The sequence below is a fragment of the Vigna umbellata genome, chromosome 9 (assembly GCF_029865625.1).
Source record: "Vigna umbellata cultivar VRB3 chromosome 9, Vumbellata_1.0, whole genome shotgun sequence".
NCBI classification, from domain to species: domain Eukaryota; kingdom Viridiplantae; phylum Streptophyta; class Magnoliopsida; order Fabales; family Fabaceae; genus Vigna; species Vigna umbellata.
The window spans coordinates 46,951,572-46,972,255 of NC_142173.1; the positions used below are offsets into that span (position 1 = coordinate 46,951,572).

The 20,684-nt window shown below is 36.4% G+C and overlaps 4 protein-coding genes and 1 non-coding gene across 7 annotated transcripts; 2 read left to right on the forward strand and 3 right to left on the reverse strand.

Annotated features, from left to right (window-relative positions):
- The first annotated feature begins 4,700 nt into the window (after positions 1-4,700).
- Positions 4,701-5,621, forward strand: LOC124844870 (uncharacterized). The gene has a single exon (XM_047321884.2). The coding sequence runs from the start codon at positions 4,958-4,960 to the stop codon at positions 5,462-5,464; it is 507 nt and encodes a 168-aa protein (XP_047177840.1). The 5' UTR covers positions 4,701-4,957; the 3' UTR covers positions 5,465-5,621.
- Positions 5,622-7,625: 2,004 nt separating this feature from the next.
- Positions 7,626-12,968, reverse strand: LOC124844862 (callose synthase 12-like). Its single transcript, XM_047321876.2, has 2 exons — positions 11,949-12,968; positions 7,626-11,841 (listed from the first exon to the last, which is right to left on the reverse strand). The coding sequence occupies exons 1-2, from the start codon at positions 12,815-12,817 to the stop codon at positions 7,626-7,628; spliced, it is 5,085 nt and encodes a 1,694-aa protein (XP_047177832.2). The 5' UTR covers positions 12,818-12,968.
- LOC124844876 (small nucleolar RNA J33) lies at positions 9,902-9,982 on the reverse strand. The gene has a single exon (XR_007029406.1). It is a non-coding gene; the product is annotated as a small nucleolar RNA J33 (small nucleolar RNA).
- LOC124844868 (histone acetyltransferase type B catalytic subunit-like) lies at positions 12,873-14,756 on the forward strand. Its single transcript, XM_088099493.1, has 7 exons — positions 12,873-12,917; positions 13,418-13,527; positions 13,669-13,759; positions 13,875-13,913; positions 13,995-14,071; positions 14,208-14,307; positions 14,403-14,756. Exons 1-7 carry the CDS (start codon positions 12,873-12,875, stop codon positions 14,754-14,756), a joined length of 816 nt encoding a protein of 271 aa, XP_087955619.1.
- Positions 14,757-16,667: 1,911 nt separating this feature from the next.
- On the reverse strand, positions 16,668-20,082 carry LOC124844872 (uncharacterized). 3 transcript variants are annotated; one of them, XM_088098057.1, is made up of 3 exons: positions 19,837-20,082; positions 18,566-18,853; positions 16,668-18,027 (listed from the first exon to the last, which is right to left on the reverse strand). In XM_088098057.1, the coding sequence occupies exons 1-3, from the start codon at positions 19,972-19,974 to the stop codon at positions 17,002-17,004; spliced, it is 1,452 nt and encodes a 483-aa protein (XP_087954183.1). In that variant the 5' UTR covers positions 19,975-20,082; the 3' UTR covers positions 16,668-17,001. The 3 variants fall into 3 exon arrangements, with proteins under 3 accessions (XP_087954183.1, XP_087954185.1, XP_087954184.1); XM_088098059.1 differs by lacking the exon at positions 19,837-20,082 and adding an exon at positions 19,289-19,795; XM_088098058.1 differs by lacking the exon at positions 19,837-20,082 and adding an exon at positions 19,053-19,269.
- Positions 20,083-20,684: the final 602 nt, after the last annotated feature.

Here is a 20,684-nt window from a genome sequence, read left to right on the forward strand (position 1 = left end):
TTAGTCATCTAAAAAGTTTAATGAAAACAGAATTAACATTTCTTAAGTGTTTTTAACTTGTTCAATGCATTCCAAAGTTATAGAATTTTCATTTCAAACATCACTTATCTAAAAAGGAGATAATTGAGTTACAACTCAAGTTACTCTAGTATCAAGACAAAACTTGAGTGTAGTTCCTTGATTTATAACTTAACACTCAAGTAGTATATGAAAAACATTAAAAAATAAGTGCATAATGAGATTATAATGTCTAACTAATTTTAACTATTACAACATGTCCTAAACATCAATCTCCATTTATTAACACAACTAAAACAACAATTTTACCATTTAAAAACATAATATATCAACTCTTAATTGCATAAAAAAAACAATACAATTTAGCAACTATAATCCAACTCAAAAATCAATCATTTTGCATTCAACTTAATAGTTTAAATCATCTTAATAAAACACAAACAACTTTTAAATATATTTTAGCTCACCTCTCCTAATAATATCTTCCTTCCAAAACCATCAACTACAACTAAAAAATACCGAAAACCTTCATAAACCCTAACTTACATCACCTCACTAAACAAAATGATGAAAAAATTAAATAAATTTAAGCAAAAGATTCTATAACATATTAACCTTATATATATATATATATATATATATATATATATATATATATATATATATATATATATATATATATATATAATGAAAATGTAGATTGAAAAAGAATTACCCTCACTTAAATTTTTATTGGAGGAAAATGGTTTAGATAAGACCACTTACTACCAAGAGGAAAGATATTAAAAAAGGTAAAAAATAATTTTGAAAAGTTAAAGAAAAGTCATAAATAATTTTTTTTTCAAAAAAAAATTAAAAAAAAGGTATATTATGAAATTAAAAATAAAAATATTTCACTACAAGGAAATATTTAAATAACAACCAATTTTAAAAACAAAATTTAATTAGTTTGAACAATTTATATTCAATTTTATAAACTAGAAATGATTAGTATCTAAAATAGTTTATGATATAAATATAAAATTTCAATAGGTTATGAATTAGGTTTTAAATTAGTTTCTATAACGCTCCGGCAACTACTGTCCCCACACATCAACACGAGGCTTAATCATGAAGTTCTTATGGATTAAACTACCGAAAAACAAATGCATTTTGGTGATATGAGTAGCCAAATTAATTTCTTTAAGCTATCCTTCAACTGTATAGTCTCATACCTATACAGTCTCTAGATCCCTCTCATTCCAGTGTATGTTCGATTCATCCATGTTCCCTTTCCACTGGAAGCCTGCCAGGAGCCGCTCCTTGTTTGTGTCCCATGCACTTCGTGCCTCTTGCACCGGCGATCACATGTAACATCCCAAATTATATAGAAGCATATAATATATAGCAAGTCCACATTTAAATAAAAGAGAACAGTTAGAGTAGACTGTAATAAAGTCGATAAGCTTACAATCATCCAAAATGAGTCAGAATTTAAAACTTAACATACTAGAGTGTTTTAAAAGAGAAGGAAACACTTAAATTCCTATTGAAACTAAGCAGCAACATTGTCTTCCTCCAAAGCCTGCTCCAGAGGCACCTCATCCGCCTCTGCTCACATCCAAATGGATGATCATTGCAAAAGAAAAGCATACCCAAACAAACACAAACACACAAGCAAGGATGAGCTAGATATAAAAATCATGTTATAGCAGTTACAGGCAACATGCAAATAAGGACAGATACGCTACACTATACACATGACTTGTTGCACTTAAACTTGACTCGTCCGGACTAGAATGATTGTCAAGCTATGGCGGGTTATGCACTCGTGGTGGCCTCTACTGCTTTGCAAAGCCATTGCCAATGGGTTCCACCCTACCACACTCACGAGGTTAGTCCGTTCCGCGCCCTGGAGCATACTGGAACCCTACAAGACTAGGACCTTCTACTACTACTCACCACATGATTCAATCCTCTCTACTTGAGAATGATTGATCATTGTAGTTTCAGGAAAATCCCCAAGACTGAGCTGTCATGCAATCATTCTACACACTATTAGGGCACCATAATGTATCCCCTCCTTGAGGATCATGGAATTACATCCATGAACCATACTTGTTACACTTACGCCAATCACAACTTTGTTTCATACATACTTCCAAACTATAATTCACACACAATACAACATACCCTCAATCATATTGCAAAATCAAGCCACCCAAATCAGTTATATAGACATACATACACCCTAGCAGTCAAACAACATCAAATAGCTCAAACAGATGAGGAAAAAGGTGAAACTCACTGAACCAGGTCGCACAACAAACCAGGATGCAAGGCAAGACAGCAAAAATTCGCACAGCGCACCACCCTTGGTGCGCTGAGCGAATTTTCGTGACGGGGGAGGAGTTTTTCAGCTAAAATTCGCATAGCGCACCACCCTTGGTGCACTGAGCGAATTTTCCTGACAGGGGGGAGCTTTTCAGCTAAAATTCGCATAGCACACCCACTTAATTCGCTATGCGAATTAACTCACTACATGCATCAGACTTTTCAACCTCTCGCATAGCGTCATTCTTCGCTATTCTATTTATTTGGCTAATTTCCCAGGCTAGCAACAGTCGCAAAGCGACTACATTTGCTACGCGACTTACCAAACAGAGAGCAACTCTCTGTTATAATTCACATCGCGCACAGAGTCGCTATGTGAATGCCCTGACAGAGAGCACCTCACAAGGGCGACTCGCTGAGCGAAAGGCTTCGCTCTATGAGTCTGCAAAATCTGCAGAATGAAATTCTGCAGATTTGCACAACTCAACCACTCCAAACTCATTCTAACCATTTTTGTGAACTTCTAACACACCCAACTCGAAGTATATATTGAATTAAACATGTCTAACTGATTCTAACCCTTCCTAACATCTTTTTAAAGTGTTTATGCATTGATTTATACTTGAAAACTGAAAATCTCTCAACCTAGGGGCCCAAATATAATTCTACCACCTTGAGTCTGATTTTGACCATTTTAGGGGTCCAATTAGGTCCCAATTGACTTGCCTAAGCCACCTAAACTGACCAGAATGATCTATAATACCCAATTCTCAATTTGACCACCTCAATTCCTCTAATAAGACCCTAAACACCCTAATTCACTTAAGTGTTGTTCTAATCACCTATTTAGCAGACTTCACTTCATTCAACCATTCAGTATCAGTCTCAAACCTTATCCATACCAATTCATACGTACAATTCCACATATTTACTATTAGACAGGCATTTGAGCAATCGAGTTCACATACAACATTTCCAATTCCAGTACAAACAACACCCATACATAACAATCCATACATACATTATTTCCCCACATCAAACAACAATTTATCTCATGCACACCCTAATCTACAGAACAGAAAGCAAGATCCAGCTCCCCTTACCTTGGAGTTGAACAGTAAAGCTCACTGGAACACTTCCACCGTACCTTGAGTTGTGAGAACTCAACAAACCCCACAGGACACCACATTGGTGACAGAAAGCAGCTCTTAGAGCTTGGACCGAGTGGAAAACCGAAGGAAAATAAAAGAACAAGTCACATGCAACTACAGAGATTGCATGTGCTAGTTCAAGGACAGAGAAGAGCTTGCATGAAGGGGCTTACCAGCTTAGAATCCGAAACTAATCAGATGGTTCCGAAGCTCTCTACGCTACGAACGTTTTGGCGCCACCTACACAGAAATCCAATGGCTCAAATGGGAGAAATGGAAGATAGAAGACAAGGTGTGATAGAGAAAAGGTGGAGGAAATCTAAAATTGAGTTTGTAAAGAGAGAGAGAGCAGTGTGTTGAGTTAATGGACCAAAATGTTTTAAAAGCCCAACTAAAGACCTGATCCTACTAACTTAAGGCATCATTTGCTTTACTTCCATGTTCTTACAGTTTCTAACATTTTAACTACAAATAATTAATGTATAATTAAATATATATTTTTATATAGTAAGTAAGAATTTAACTATAAAATTTAGTTAACTGTTCCAAATATTAATTAAATATTTTTTATAAAATAAAAATTACAACAAATAAACATAATATTATTAAATACTAAATGTCAAAATAATACATCTTTTTTAACATATAGAATAAAAAAATATAATATATATATATATATATATATATATATTACATAATAATTTAATAAAAGTCAAATAACTATTTAAATAATATCAAATATACTTTAGAAATAAATTACAAAATTACATAAAAGAATTATATAAAACTTTTAAATTATCTAATAATCTAAAATAATAATAAAAATATAAAAAATAATTAATACAATAATTTCTGGTCTTCAAATAACATTTATGAAAACAAATAGATTCATTTATCATCATATCTATAGGAAATTACAAATAATAATTACATTTCTTTGACGTATCAAAAGCTAAATCATAAAGGTGATAAAGATAATAGATGTACTCAAAGGAGAAAAAAAAAATAAAACTTTATTCAGAAGACGTAATGTTTATCCTATCTTATTAATTTTGTAATCAATCATTTAATTTTTACTTTTGCTTAAATAACTTAATTTAATATTTTTCACATGTCACTTTTTCTTTTATAATTGCTTAGCAATATTAAATATCAATAAAATATTAATGAAATGGATTATAAGAAAGAAAGGGGTAAGAAATTAAACGGTTGTGAATGCTGATCCAAAAATAAGACATAGGTGCACTCCACTAAATTGCCGACAAGGGGACAATGTTATAGCGGTAACTTCATTTTCATGGTCCCCAAAAGCTAGAGATAGCGTAGTAGCAACAATAGAGAGGTACCCATATTCCAGAAAAGAACCAAAACGCGCTTATCGATGGAATAGTACCATAAAGTTTTGAACTTGGGAGAGACAAGCAAAACCAGACTGGCCATTGGTAGTACTAGTTTTCCGAGGTTGTCACAAGTCCATGGGAAAAGTGGAAGAGCAACCCACTTCACCAATCAAACCATCTTCTTCTTACGTTATACTACTGCTGCAAATCATGAGCAAAAGGAGAACCTGGGTATGTGTTTTTGTGCTTGTTTATGGCTTGCTCTTCACATCTTCCTGGAACATTCTCAAGTCCATGATTTCGTGGTACAAGTTGCAAGCTGAGTCATCGTCATCATCTTGTTGGTGGCCTGCACTCTTTGTCTCGCTGCTTCTTGGTGTTGTTTTTGGGGTTCTTTCAATGGTGGCAGCTTTTGCTGTGGTGGTGCCTGCGGTTCTGGTAACGTGGATCGCCATAGTGGTGTTGTTGGCTTTCTTTGGTAAGCCTAAGAGGACTTTGGTTGTGGAGGGAAGGAAGATTACGAGGGAGATTTTCGGTTTTGTGGTTAAGGTTTTGCTGAAAGAAGGGAATATAGTGGCTGCTGTTTGTGCTGTTTTGGGGTACTTTGTTCTTGGGAGAACAAATGGAAAAGTTGTTGACTAATTGATTTTGATTGAGGTTAGTTTCTAGGATTTGGGTACGAGGGGTTTGCACAATGTCGTGTAAAGTGTACTCATCTCTCTATTTCGCATTGGTTTAGATTAATTTGAGGTTTAGATTAGGTAAACTGTCTTTTATGAAATTCTAAACTTTTGTTACATATAGCCTCTTAAACAATATTGAGTTAAATATTTTTTACTGGATTTGAAATTTGATTCTGTTCATAAATGCCTTTTAGTCTTTTAATTTTAAAGATAAATAAATGTTTTTTTTTAATTTAAAGGTGTTAATTTTTTTTTATGTATTAAATTAATATTTTGATTAAAATATGTCTAATTGTATAAATAATGTAAACACTAACTCAATATGTTTTTTTACGTTAAAAAAATTTAATACTACTAAATAAAATGATTATATATTTGTTTTTAAAATTTAAAAATTAAACTAAATTAAAATTTTTGAAAGAAACAAATTTTAATTTTATATTGATTAAAAACATATTTAATTCTATTATTTTCTATACCGAGTGTAATAATGTATTCGTATTAATTAATTTTTCAAGTCTGTCTTTTTCTTTGTCTCAAATCTTCTAAAGATTGGTTTTGTTTGTTGATCAACATATTGAATCCGACAAAATTGTTACTTTTTGAAAATTTGAAACTTTGATCATATCATGAAGAAAGGAAACTAACGAGTTATACAGTTTGATAATGGATAGTATAGTGTGACAATCTTCAAAAATCAATAAGTTAAAGTTTTTTTTTTTAATAAGATAAAGTACAAAGCATTTAGAAATAGTCAACTATTGGAGGTGAATTAGTGAAATTTAGTTGTAATGTACTTAAGAAAGTACAATTAAAAGGAAAATTGTTGAAAGTTTCACGTCGACTAGAGATAAGACCAATTCATACTTTATAAGTGGGTGCAAACCTTATCTTAAAAGCCGGTTTTGTGGGGTTGAATTAGACTCAGAGTCCACTTCTAACAAAAACTACTTCTAAATTACTCAGTTATTGAATACAATGTATTTCTATCTCTATTGCCTCGTTCCCCTAATTTCACCATTGATGCTATCAAATTACTCATTGCAAGGAAACTTATATGAATACTTAGACTAAAAATGCTATAAGAATGAAAGAGGAGGAATAAAAAAATTAAAAAACAGGGGTAACAATGTGCAATGTCTTGTTTGAAGAGATGAAAATTGAAGAAAAAAGTAAAGATCATTTTCTCATTTAGTTAGATGAATGAAAGAAAAGAATAGAAATAAATTGTATAAAAATGTATCCAAATTAAAAGTATCTATATATTTAACTTAGAAAATGTGATGTTCTCCTCACTTTTGATATAAAATTGTTTATATTATATTTTTTTGTGTTAAAAAAAAATACTATTTTAAAACAGTTTATAAGAAAAACAGTACTCCTTTTCCTCCAAAAATATAAAATTTAAATCTTCTAAATATTTTGCCCAAAAGGTTTCTTAAGATCTTACTAAAAATTTGATTTAGAAAAAATCTTCATGTACACCTTTCAATTTTCTACTTTTTCTAACATTTAATAAAAAAACATTCCTTTTACTTTTCTAATTAATTTATTTTAAATTATTTTATGTTTTAAAATAAAAATATTATTTTATTAGTATTAGATAAATGTTAAAAAAATAGAATATTTATGTATCACAAACGTTGGGTGACATGTGTCCACAACCTCCACATTCAATAGACATTGGCGTGCACTTCCACATTACCAAAAAAGAAGTGTGAATGAAATTTGTTTTTCTTTATGAGAGTTATTATGTTTTGAAATACGTCAGAAGAAGAAAGTTTTGATGGGAGAATGACTCTCTATAGTTTATCATGTTTATTAGATTTTTTTTGGACGCTTACAATAGGGTGATTTTGTAAGTGTATTGTGTAATTCTTATCATGATTTTGCATTTTTTTTATTAACTATTATCTTATGCTTTTTAAAAATATTAGAAAACTAAAGACAAATAAAAGGAGAGATCAACAGCTGAAAGTGCTATAATGCAACAGAAAGAAAGAGATAAGAATACATTTCAAATTGCAGTTCTTTTACTGTCTATAATGAGAATGGAGCAGAGATGAATTTAAGAAACATATAGACCAATATAACGCATGAAGAAAGAAGAAGAAGAGGGTCTAAAAAGATTTAGCCGAGGACTTTTTTGCAGTAACAATCTGGAAAATGCGAAGGCCCCTGCCAAATGCCTCGTTGAAGAGAATCCTAGTTTGCATGGGCTGAAACCCAGGCAACCATGAGAGCAGAGCCACAGGGACCATAACAATCATCCCAAATAATGTATCATATAGACGAGCCAAGGAAACAACAACATTCCAAACTATGGTGCGCTGCAAAAATCGCCTGAATACTTGAGCAATCGATATCATGCCCCACCCTGTGGGAATGAATGCCACCAAGCTAGTAAAAATGTCCATGAATTGGAATTTAGTGAATTTCACCAATGCAAGTATCACAAGTATGACAAGAACTATGACCAGGGACTGGACCAACCGAAAATACAGGTGCTGTTTTGCTTCATATTCATTCCGGGCATAAGCTAGCACCACATAAATCCCAAACACAAAAAATACATAAATCCAAGATAGAAAGTAAACACCAATACTGGTATTTCCAGCAGCTATGCCTAACCGGTAGACAATACCATATTGAAATATTAAGAACCGAAGATCTAAAATTATCTCCAAAAGCTTTCCCCAAATTCCAGTTAGCTTTAGATGATCATGTTCTTCGTACCACCACCTTTCCCAGCTCTGTTCAGCTTTAGCAAAGAAGCTTTGGCGTTGCCAAATCCAGTTCATAAACTCGTCAAAATCACGCACAGTTTTCAGCCAGTCAAAGCCAGAAGGATTGAACAGAAATGGAGTCATGATCCATGATGCAACTAAGAACCAACTAGAGAAGGTCATGGCTATGTAAACAAATGTGTCAGTTGCCACAGTACTGTGTGTTGCATAAACTATTAGTATTAGCCCCAGTTCAATAGCTTTCACAAAATGGCTGCGAGCATAGAGTCTATAGTTTTCGGCAAAGCTCTTGTGCTCTACAACAAAACCACGACCTGTGGCTCGGTATTTTGCCCCACCATGCAGGATGGTTCTTCCGAAGAAGTGGCTACGCGTGCCCATAGAGAACGTGTAGAAAACTGATGAAAGTTGGAGCTGCATGGTCAAGAAATCCCATACAGATTGAAGGAACCCTTGTTCGAGGGAATTCTCCACAATCATTGGAAGGGCAGTGAAAAGTCCAATTTGTACTATGAACTGTTGACTCAAAATTATGCCAAGTGCTTTGTTATTGTTTTTTACCATAGCAGCTTCAATGCCACTGAGAGCAAGCATTAGCCTGCCCCACAAAAATGCATATACTGTAAGAACCACCATCATTGTGTTGAAAAAGAACCCTACTGTAGTGTAGAAGAATGACAACATCCTAAAGAAATCTAGTTTATGACCCAACCTATACACATCTCTGCTTAGGACTTGTTCCCCATTTCCACTTGCAACCTTTGCTTCAAACATTGATACTTGGTTCAAACCAACATCCCTTCCCTTTCCTACCTGAATGTACTCATGATGTGTGACATTACCACCACGAAGTGTACAGTTAAAGCCTGCAAAAATGTCCTCGCTTATGTTGATCACTCTTGAGGCTTTGCTAATACCACCTCTAGTTATGAACCAAAATCTGTCAAATACATCAGGGTGGCCATAATGCATTCGAACTTTCAGAGGGTTTGCCAAAACCCTTTGTCCCAAGGTGACAAAACTCATTTCTTGAGCTGACATGAACCATGCAAGAGAGGAAACAGAAGCAGTAAAAATGTGTTCTCTCACTCCCAAGATAGTGGGTTTCCTCATACCATAATAGTACCTGTATTCTTCCAAGAGATTTCGTATTTTAAGTGCCTCCTCGAAGTAGTTATCCTGGTTCATATCAATGGTCTGAACTGCATCCCCGCGAGTGAAGATTATGGCGTGGTTTTGATTCTCTGGCTTTCCTTCTCCGAGTTTTATGGGACCTGGCAGCTTCACACGGTAAATTTCTACCTCCTTTTCCAATTGTCGGTCATACTTAGCAAGAACGGAATAATACTCCTTCTCACCACTCCCAAAGGGAACCTCATCAACATAAGCAACTCGAAGGGCTTCGTTGTTTTTCATCAGATACAAAATTTCTTCTGCACGGGGGTCCTTTCTTTCCTTCTGAGCTCCATATATCTGGCAAGAAATCACATATGTGAATTTCATTGACGCAGTCCCATAGTCATGGCCTTTGCATGACAATCTTGCTGAACTGTTTTCTCTACTTAAACTCATAGGGGAAGGTGGTGACTTATTGGAGCTAGATCCATCTGAGTTGTCTTGATTCAGTAAAACAAGTTCACGTGTTCCTTCTTGAATCTCTACTTCAGATGCAGAATCCAGAAACGCCAAAAGCTTGAGGCCCTTATAGTAGTACATCATTCCTCTAACAGTCCTTGATAGTGTCTGGCCTCTATAGGATGCCCAAGACCTCAAATCTCCAAGTTTATCAGTCCATATATCACTTTCATTCTTCATCCCCTCCCTCTTCATCCTCTCCATAAAATTCTTCCACTCATCATCGTATATAGTCTGCAAATAGTACAGGGTTGATATCCCATCTTCGTTCCCAACTCTTAGCTGTTCTTTACTGTAAACTACCTCTTCACTATAGTAAGGAGTTAGAACACTGAAAGCCATCATTTTCTCAACCTGGGGGGCATGGGGCATCTTCATAAAAAGGGAATTAGTAAAGAAAGTAATCCTTCGTCTTGCTTCAAGATTAACTGGAACGTTTTCCATTGAATCTCTAGATGTAAGAATAGTAAGCAAGCGTCGAATCTGTCTGTAGAAATTCTCATTGACAGTCTCAGGCAGCTGAATGGCATTCTCGAAAAGTAGAACTTTCGAAGAATCTGGATTTTGTGGAGCCAAACCGTCCTCCCTAAGTCGTTCAATATTCCTTCTCTCCTTGAAAAAATCTCTGACAGCAATCTCATAAAGGGCCTGAAAGGTCTTAACCATTTGGCTAGAATCTATTTGTTTCTTGTTCAATAACTCCAAAATTTTTATCAACTTAATATGGAGTTGGAGAAGTGCAGTGGTTTTGAAAACTTTAGTAAATTTCCCGATCTCGAGAGAGTGATCAATTTCTTGAAACAGAACCGTCAGAATAGAATGTTCTTCACTGTTAGGTTTGATAATCTGAAGAAGCAAGTGTTTGATGCAATCGTAGGTTTCAATGACAGCACACCGCCTAAACTCATGCTTGCATATCTTACTCCAAAGCCTCTTATCAGGAACATGAACTAACTCTTTAGCCTGGCTGAGCGCCAGTAGTAACTCATTGCAAAGAAGAAAACATGGCCAACGAATAACCCTTACGTTCCAAGAGTTTTTTGGCAGCTCGAGAAGCTCAACCTCTCTGTCAGATATGATATCCTCCTCCCTAAAACACATAATTACCTCATTCCATAACAATGCAAACTTATTAGCCTCACTTTGGTTGGACTCAAGCTTCTTATAAGACTGACCAAACCCGTACCTTAGCTTCATCCTGTGAATCATATCCTTAACTTTGCTACTCAATGTTTTACTTCCATTCAACGACTGCTCCTCTGGCATTAGATTAAACAAAACTGCACTAGCGAAAAACTGAAACCTCAACTTCAGTTGTTGCATGCTTCGAATCTCACCCAAGTGTGCAAACAACCCCACACTCGCCCCAACCAAAGATGAATATATTGAATACCATATTTGAATATCCATCAAATAAATCAAAATAACCGGAAGCCACAGTAACCCGAGAGCAAACCAAGTACCGTTTCGAAAAAGCTCATGCCACAGGTAATTGATATCCTTAAGGTCCAAAATCATCTTTGATGGACCAACCATTGGCCTAATCTGCAAAAAGTAGCTGAAACAAAACTTTGAGGCCAGAACCACAACCCAAAACAAGATGTAACTAACGTTGTCCGTAAGACCTTCACTCAATCCACGACCAACGAACGTCCTACTTTGAAACCACCACGACAACATGAAAAATACCCTCCAATTCTTCTTCTCAATAAAATTCCTGACCCAAGGAAGAATAAGAAGTACCAAAGCCAAAAGCTCCGGAACCATGAAAACAAAAACAACCTTTAGAAAATTCACCAGCCGCTTGTTCGCTTCAACAGACCAATTTCCATCACGGTTTCTCTGTTCCCATATTTTCTGATAAAAAACGAAAAACAAAATGAACCATGCTGCGGCGACCACGGCTTTTAGCACCATCTTCATTCCAAGTCCAATTGTCTCCACCGAAACCAACCTGTTATTACAACAAATACGTTATATTACAAGTTAGGTTCATGGGATAGATACACATGTGAATGCATGAAATGAAACAAAGGAAAGTATTGATGTTCCAGAACCAACCTCCATTGCATCACTATATCAAGCCAAGACTGCAGAAACCTGAGTGCACTCCACGTGAAGAAGATGGTTAAAACCCGAACCTGCAAGTCACGATCCTCCAATGCATGCCAAGGATAGGTTTTATCCTCCCATGCAACAATCAGAGCAGCCTGAAGGAACAAAAACAACATAACCCAAAGCCTATGGAAACTCCTAAACAAGTTCCAAAACGACCGTCGTTCCACAAACCCAATCTTCCTAACGCGCTTGTCGAAGAAACCACACCCAACATCAATAGGCCACTTGAGCTTCTCAAAGCAACGTTTGTCCCAGAAAAACTCGTTTATGTCATCGTAGTTTCTCCACTTACAGTGAGGCACGGTTCCGTTCCTACTACTCTCAACCTCAGATAGTAGGATTCGGTAAATTGGTTGCACCACGCGATCCAGGAAGCTTTCCTGGTGAAGTGAGGGCTGATGGAAGTTGTTATCGTCATCATGGTGTTGTAGTAATATGTTGAGGTCCATGGCCATGTGGTGAAAGATGTAGGAGAGGCATTCGGGGAGGAAGCGGAGGTTGGCCGCCTCACCCCAGATGAGGAGGTATAGGGAGACGTAAAGGAGTTCGCGGCGGTGATTGGAGGAGGAGTTATTGGCGGGGCGGTAGGAGTGGTTGATGGCGGGTTTTACAGCGAGGTAGGAGCACCAGGAGGTGTAGTTGCGGAGGAGTTTGGAACGGAAGGAGCGGAGGAGGGCGGCGTCGAGGGTTTCTTGAGGAGGGGAGAGGCGCATCTGGGCATTGGCGAGGTGGAGGAGGAGGTTCTCGCGCTGGTTGCGGACGTTGTCGTTTTGGAAGCCAAAAAAGAGGCCAAGCCAGTCCAGGAGGTCCATATCAGGGTGCCATTGTGGGGGGAGACGAAGGTCGCCGACAGAGCGAAGGGCGACGATGGCGGCCCGGACCTCCGGGAAGCGGAGAGAAGGGTGGTCGATGGTAGGGGTGTGGAGGGGGATGATGTTGAATGGGTGGTCGACATGGTGGTGTTGGTGGTGATGAGGAGTGTTAGGCATGTGATGGTGAAGAACGAGGATCTACAACAACATACCACACTGAGCTGGTTACGCTAGTGTCACGGTTAGCGCCAAAACGACAAAAGACGGGTTAGTTTGTTACAAGCTCTCATAAATTATTACTTTTAGGCTTAATACCTGTTTTTGTCCCTCTTTTTAAGGGAAATGTTCACTTTCGTCCTATCTTTTTCAAAAAGTTCAATTTGGTCCCACGTTGTGAAAAAAGTGTCCAAGTTAATCCTTTTTGGTCACGGCGTTAAATATTTAACGATTCTGCTGCCAGCTAGGAGTGTGGTGTGCAACGTGGCTTTTTACTTGCGTAACGTGGCATTGACAGTTTAGGGTTTAACTGAGAACGTGGCAGTGAGATTAAAATTGTGATTGTTAGGGTTTGATTTGGGTATTTCGAAATTGGTCTTTAAGGATAAGCATTTTGGAGAACCTGCAAATCAAATTTGGGTGATCTTGAAGGTGAAATCTGCAGAGGATATCGAATTCCGCAAATCAAATCAGGTTAGAGGTTTTTCGAAAATGTTTTCATTGTTGTCACGTTTGAGGGGGTTTAACTATGGGTGAAAGGTGAAATTGTTTTATGTGGAAAGTTGTCTTAGGTGCTATTGGTCCTGGCTGCATCATTGAATGTTTTATATGATACGGTGTCTTATTTTTTTCAGCTGTTTTGAATTTGTTTTACAGATTACCATCTGGGTTAGCAGCATATCTTTTTACTCATATGCTGATATTGCATTTCTAAGTTCATCTGATGTAAGTTCTGAAATTTTGACTAATGGGAAAAAGCATATGTATGTTCAAAATTTTAATTTGTTATGCATCAAGCATTATGACTGACTTTTTTTTTTAATTTGCTCAATTTTTTAAGCGAGGCAAAGGTATCACTGATCTAAAATCTGCTCTTCAGGTACGCATCAATATCACCTGGGGTGACCACTAACACCTTGTGCTCTGTCATGACATTGCCACTTGTTTATTGTTTGTGTAGACAATTTTTGCTGAGACTCTTGTTGATAGCAAGGATGAATTCCTTCAAAAATTTATGGTGGATAACGATTTTGTTAGGTATTTTGTCTTTATTATGCTGTACATTCAACACAAAAGCAACACACTTGCCATGCAAGTTTTCTTTCCTTAGTAATGTTTGGAAACTGATTTATAAAATTGGAGGGTTGTGGATGATTTTTTAATTGATTTGCAGAACAAACATCTCAGAGGGAGAAGTTTTGAAGCACAAAGCTTTCAAGGAGAAGATTTGTGATTCTAATCAGCATACAGATTCATCTGCTTCAAATGTTGAGGTTGTATTTACATTTAGGCTCAATGTATTGCTTTTTGGTCAAGAGTTAGGCCGTATGATTATCTTAAACAAATGTTTTCCAAATTTCTAGTGCAGTTTCTCCAGTGTTGGGAGGTTTTGATCTACATTGGCCTTAATCCTGTTGACAAGTACACGGAGAACTTTGTTAGTATTATTTCCAACCATGTTAAGTATGATATCTTAGGGAAAGATTATGGGACATCTGGGAAGCAACTTTTTGATGTACCAAGTGATGATCAGGAGATATCATTTGTCATGTTCAGGTCAGAGGCCAACGAAGCTAGTAATACTGTGCAAATGGATGACAATCTGGCTAATCAAGAAGAGCAACTCCAGAAGTTAGTTCAGGAAAAGGTGAACCAAATTAAGTTGATTGCTGAAAAGGTGACCGTGCTGCATCTTGGGAACAAAGGCGTGGCTGTTGATTAAATTTGTGCTTCTCAAGATAGCACGAGATAAACAGGTCTTTCTATAAGATTATGTAATTGGTTTTACTGGGGACCAATTATAGTTTGTATTTGTGGACAATCACTCGGTAATTATTTAGGTTCTTTGTTGTAGGCTTTATTTTAAGATTCTCCTGTTGTAGGTTGTGAAGGACCAGTGATCTATTGACCTGTAATTACTGAGATTAACCAAAGCAAAGTCGATTGATTGACATTCAGTGGAGATTGTCCACTTCCAATACGTCTTGCTCGTACTTTTACCTTTGCAATTTATTTTCATCACTGAAAATCATGACACCAATTTTAAGAGAGACAAGTAGAGGTCGCCAAAGTTGGTCTTGATTTTTTATAATGTCAGGGGTCTGACATAATTACTTTCTTTAAGTTACTTATTCTATTAAGAGTTATTTTAATGTCCTAAATTTTCCATTTAAAAAGAATTTAAAAGCTAGGCTTAACCGTAAGCAAGTTTAAATAGACGTATTGAGTCCAAAAGTAATCTAATTGCAATGACTGGAGAAACAACTAACCAATAATTTATTTCTATACACACTGAAAATACACAACTTTTGCACAGTCCAAACATACGCCCTTTACAAAGATTCTGACCTTCTTAATCAATGCAATGGCGTCACTCGCTCTAATCCAAAAACTGATTCGTAGAGAAAAAAAAGAGAGAAATGGGATGAAGTACAAAGGAAAACAAATTAAACGAACAAACATATTTCAGACTGATTAATTTGCTACCTCATCTCACAACATACTACCAATTTGAACATCATTGGCCTTACTCACATGACAATTTCTGGCTTCAGAATATTTGACTTGATCTCCTTGTGGGGCAAAACAACACCACCATTGCTGTAAATTTCATCGCATACATGGACATCTTCTCCGAGGATGGTCATGTTATCCACTCGAGCCCATTGACCAACAGTGGAATGCCACCCAATAATACTGCTGGATATACAGGCATGCTTCTTAACCCTCACTCCTCGCATTACTGTGCAGCTTTTGAGTCTAACACCTTGTTCAATGATGCAGCCAGGACCAATAGCACCTAAAACAATTTCACCTTTCACCCATAGTTAAACCCCCTCAAACGCGACAACAATGAAAACATTTTCGAAAAACCTCTAACCTGATTTTGATTTGCGGAATTCGATATCCTCTGCAGATTTCACCTTCAAGATCACCCAAATTTGATTTGCAGGTTTTCCAAAATGCTTATCCTCAAAGACCAATTTCGAAATACCCAAATCAAACCCTAACAATCACAATTTTAATCTTACTGCCACGTTCTCAGTTAAACCCTAAACTGTCACTGCCACGTTACGCAAGTAAAAAGCCACCTTGCACACCACACTCCTAGCTGGCAGCAGAATCGTTAAATATTTAACGCCGTGATCAAAAAGGATTAACTTGGACACTTTTTTCACAACGTGGGACCAAATTGAACTTTTTGAAAAAGGTAGGACGAAAGTGAACATTTCCCTTAAAAAGAGGGACAAAAACAGGTATTAAGCCTTACTTTTACGCTATAATTAACATATTAGTACACTTAATATATTTACAATCTAGCTTTTATATATCTTATTTCGTAGTTTTCTTTATTTTGAATTTAACATTCATAGTTAAACTTTTTTTGTTTGTTTTACACAAAGATAAAAGAACAAGAATGTGATGCAGAAATAAGAGAAAATGTTATAAAGAATGAGATGTGAATATTATATCTATTTAAAATATGGGTTAATTTGTAGTAGATGCTACGAAACCAGAGATGGAAAAAAGAGAAGAAATGTGCATGGTTGGTAAATACAATAGGGTCCACAATTCATACCTCAAACATACATACACACCATGCATGGTAATTAAATTCTAATATTGAATCTAATAATTTTTAATATAAACAATTTTGATTAATAGTCGCTGTAGACAATTTCGAACAATTTGACTTCTTTATGAACAAATGGATTCGTATAATTCCATTAACGGAATCAACATTAAATCTAGTATAATAATCCTGATTTCTAAAACACGTTATATATACCGTGCACATTACATCAAAGTTTAGTATTACATGCATAATAAAACACGCAATGTTTTGGGAGTCTGAACAGAGCATCCGGTCCTTGACCATATTGTTCGCACAGGACCTGGTGGATTACATTGTTCAAACCAAATTTGGTGCACACCATTGTTCAAACGGTATATGCAGCAGAGGTACTTCACCCTAACCATCCCCTCTGGATCGTGCTTATCACGTGATCATTGTTGGGATTGATTCCAAGAAATTGTGACTGGCTAGAGCTCTGAACCATAAAATTCTGTGGTGCAGCGTTGTGAAGGGAAGCACTAGTTGGAGGGTATCCACCTTGAGCAGTATGAGAAGGTTGTGACGGATAATGTGATCTTGCATTCTCACTATCATACACCGTGAAGGAACTAGCAGGAGGATGAGTGGTGTAGATCCCGCTAGTTCCATACACATCCCCTGGCTGTGCTGAAAAAGAGCCCTTCATGTGCTGGAGCATAGGTTGTTGGGGGGGAACTGTTCCACCAGCTCCACTGTATCCATGTGGTTTAACATCACCATGGCTGGGTACTTGAATTGGAATCCCTGAATAAGAGAGTTGCATCGGCATGCTGTTCCGTGGCGGAAGTTGATTTGTAGCTTGGCTGGTAGAATAAGGAGTATAAACATTGGTTACGGGGGTTCTTACTTGAGACTGGATTGAGGGTGGATGTGGAGTTAGCACATCCACCTGCTGTGGTAACTGTTGAGGCCATTGCAATTCTTGGTGCTGTAGCTGCTGATACTGAGATAATTGTTGCCTGGGTGGGGATTGGGTTACCAGAGACGATGATGTTGATGGTGGAATTCGATAGTGTAAATCAGACGGCAAATATTGATTCCAAGCATGTGGATTGGAAGGGGTAGGCGGCATCAGGTAATGATGAGGTTGTTGAGCGGCTTGGCCCACATTTGGAGCTGGCACTTGATGGGAAGATGACACGGGCTGTTGCCGGAGGGCAACTTGCTGAGGTAAGACAAGAGCTAACTCTAGGTTCTGTGTGTCAGATGCATTATCAATTCTTCTTGGATCAATGGAAGAAGGTGAAGATCTCTCCTCATTAGACTGTGTATGACTTGAGGAAGATGATTCTTTACGAATAAGCTGAAGCTTGGCTAATTCTTTCTGGGTCTCAGCCAGCTCTTGCTTGTCTCTCAAAATTTGCACATACCTGTGTACCTACATCAGCAACACAAGAAAATAAATACATGGCAGAATTAGGTCTACTCTAAAAGTATCAACAGCCAGCCAATAAGCGAACAGCTCCATGCAAGAAATTAGTGATTTAGTAAAGGACTATTACGTTTAAAACTTAGTATACTTCCAACTACCCGAACATCATAAATTTTATGATGGTAGGGAGAAAAAATGTTATTCTAGTAGTAAGTGATTTTTTTTGTCAGCAATAAATGGTTCTTAGTTTAGCAACAACAACATATTAGTTTTGTAATTAACAACCTTGAGGAACAAAGTATATTAATAATTTAATGTTGGAAAAAGAGCTTCTCCTACTGAAAACAAAATTATCCCCAGCAGGCTAGGACTTCATTTTGAAGTTTACCATACAGGATGAGGACAAATATTCCAGCTACTCATCCACCAGAGAGATATTTTCTCACTCTAAGACAAAGCTATGAATCAAGCAGATCAAAAAAAGGAGAAATCAAAGCTAACTTAAAGGACATTGCAGATTCTATCAATTAAAAATAAAACTTACTTCCTGAAGGTGTTTATCAAGAGATTTGAGTTTTGAATCTGCCTCTTCATGATCACTATTTAAATCAGATCGCATTGCTCCAATTGATTTGTCAAGATTGTAACAATATAATTCCAAGTTTGACAGCCTTGAACTGATTCCCTCAAGAAACCGCAGAAGGTTATCGGTACATGTTCTCATAGTCTTCTCAACAGTGGCAATCACATCCTGGCTCAAAGAATCTTCAGACGAACTATAGGCAGTAGCAGGAACTATGGATGTTTTTGCCATCCTTGATGCATGAAAGTCCTACAAAAAAGTTTGAATTTGCAGATTTGAGATCCAGAACCACTCGCCAGGAATAAAAAAGTATACGTGTTCCATTGTGATTGCAAGTACAAAAACCCGTCCAGCAAGTGTTCAGCTTGAGAATGGTAAGAATTATTTACAATAAAGCAAACAGAACAACTCTAAGCTAATAGAAATTCAAACTACCCACAGTAACAACCTAAACGCAATGAGCCTATGAGGACACTTTGTTATTCTCAAGGGAATAAAGTAATGCTTGTCAATCCTCGCTGAAGAAGTTCATCTGCCATAATCACACTAAAATAAGCATGTTCACATAAGTCTCCCTCCTAAACTTACTATGTCTTTCTTTTTAACCAGATCAATGATGAGTTAAAGTAAAAACATGAAAAAGATAAAAAAAAAACAACAGTCCAATGGGTACATTGAACATACAGCCAATCATTTTTCATCAGTTAGTGTACAAAGCTACCCTGGATAGGATCTTCATATTACTATTTGCACAAAGCTACTACCCTTTCTTCACTTGAACATAAATTCCTCTATCATTATTCTCACTGCCAACCAGTTACCCTCGTCATTCCCGCATCGATATCTAAATCTGTAGAACACCTTTCCCAACTCAAACCACATTAGAAACGCATTCTTAATTTTATTCTTGACGAACCAGTCGGTATATATTTATTTTTATCATGCAACTATTTAACAAAAACAAGTCTTTAATTTCATTGCATTAACATACTAAAATAAAAACAACCAAATTTACGATGCAGCAGCCAATGAAGGAAGCTTCTAAAAACCTAAAAGAAAAATAGATATAGCAACGAAAAAAAATCCCCCACCCGTGATCACAACATAGTGCCAAAAATGAAAACTTTCCCAAAACCTTAGCCATTTGTGCTTACCCATATTTGGAATTTTCCTTTAAAGGGAGAAAAACGAAAAGTCAACAAGGAAAACCGACATGGGTATGTTTGCGTTACCTTGGCGGGATCGATGTAAATGCCGTTAGAAGAGCAGTCGTCGGTATTGTTGTCCTCGTAGGAACAAAGGATGTCACCAGAAGTAAAATGAAAACCGTTGGAAGCACCGTTGGCGAGACCCGACGGTAAAGACGCCATGAACGGAGGTGAAGGCGGCGGGTGAGTTAGAGAGAGAGAGAGATAAGAGAGAGAGAAAGAAGCTTTGTGTGAAAGATATAGAAATCTGTGGAGCCGAGATGGAGAGAGTGTGTAACGTTACATGTCTCCTAAAAAAGGAAGTTTCGTTTGTATTTGAAAGATTAGGTGAGATGAGAATTAAAAAAACGTGGTACATTACTATTAAATTAATACACTAATGGAATTAATTATTGATACTTTAAGAAATGTCGAGTACCATCTTTTTGACTGCCTGGTATCCCCAAACTACGTATATTAAGAGAATAATTATCCAAAAAATCGATGGTTGAATTCAAAAAATATTTCATATAATCATTTAATCGTATTTGCCATGAAAAAAATACGAATTACCTAATTTGAATCATAAGGGTGTGTCTGAGAGAGAATTGTGTAAGTTATTAATAAATTGTCCTGAAAACAATTATTATTGCCACATCATGTTATGTTTCAAATCTAAGTTAATCAATAAATATTTATTGGTTATACAAAATATATGACTTCATTCGTAGTTTCTTATTATTAAGTGGTACTTCAATCAACTTTTATTCAACTTCATGACACAATCTCTAAACTATTAATTGATTAAAGCATTATTTACTTATGTCATTTTTCTAAAATAATAGTTTTTCCAAACATTATTATAAAAATTCATCTTTCATCTGTTTATTAAT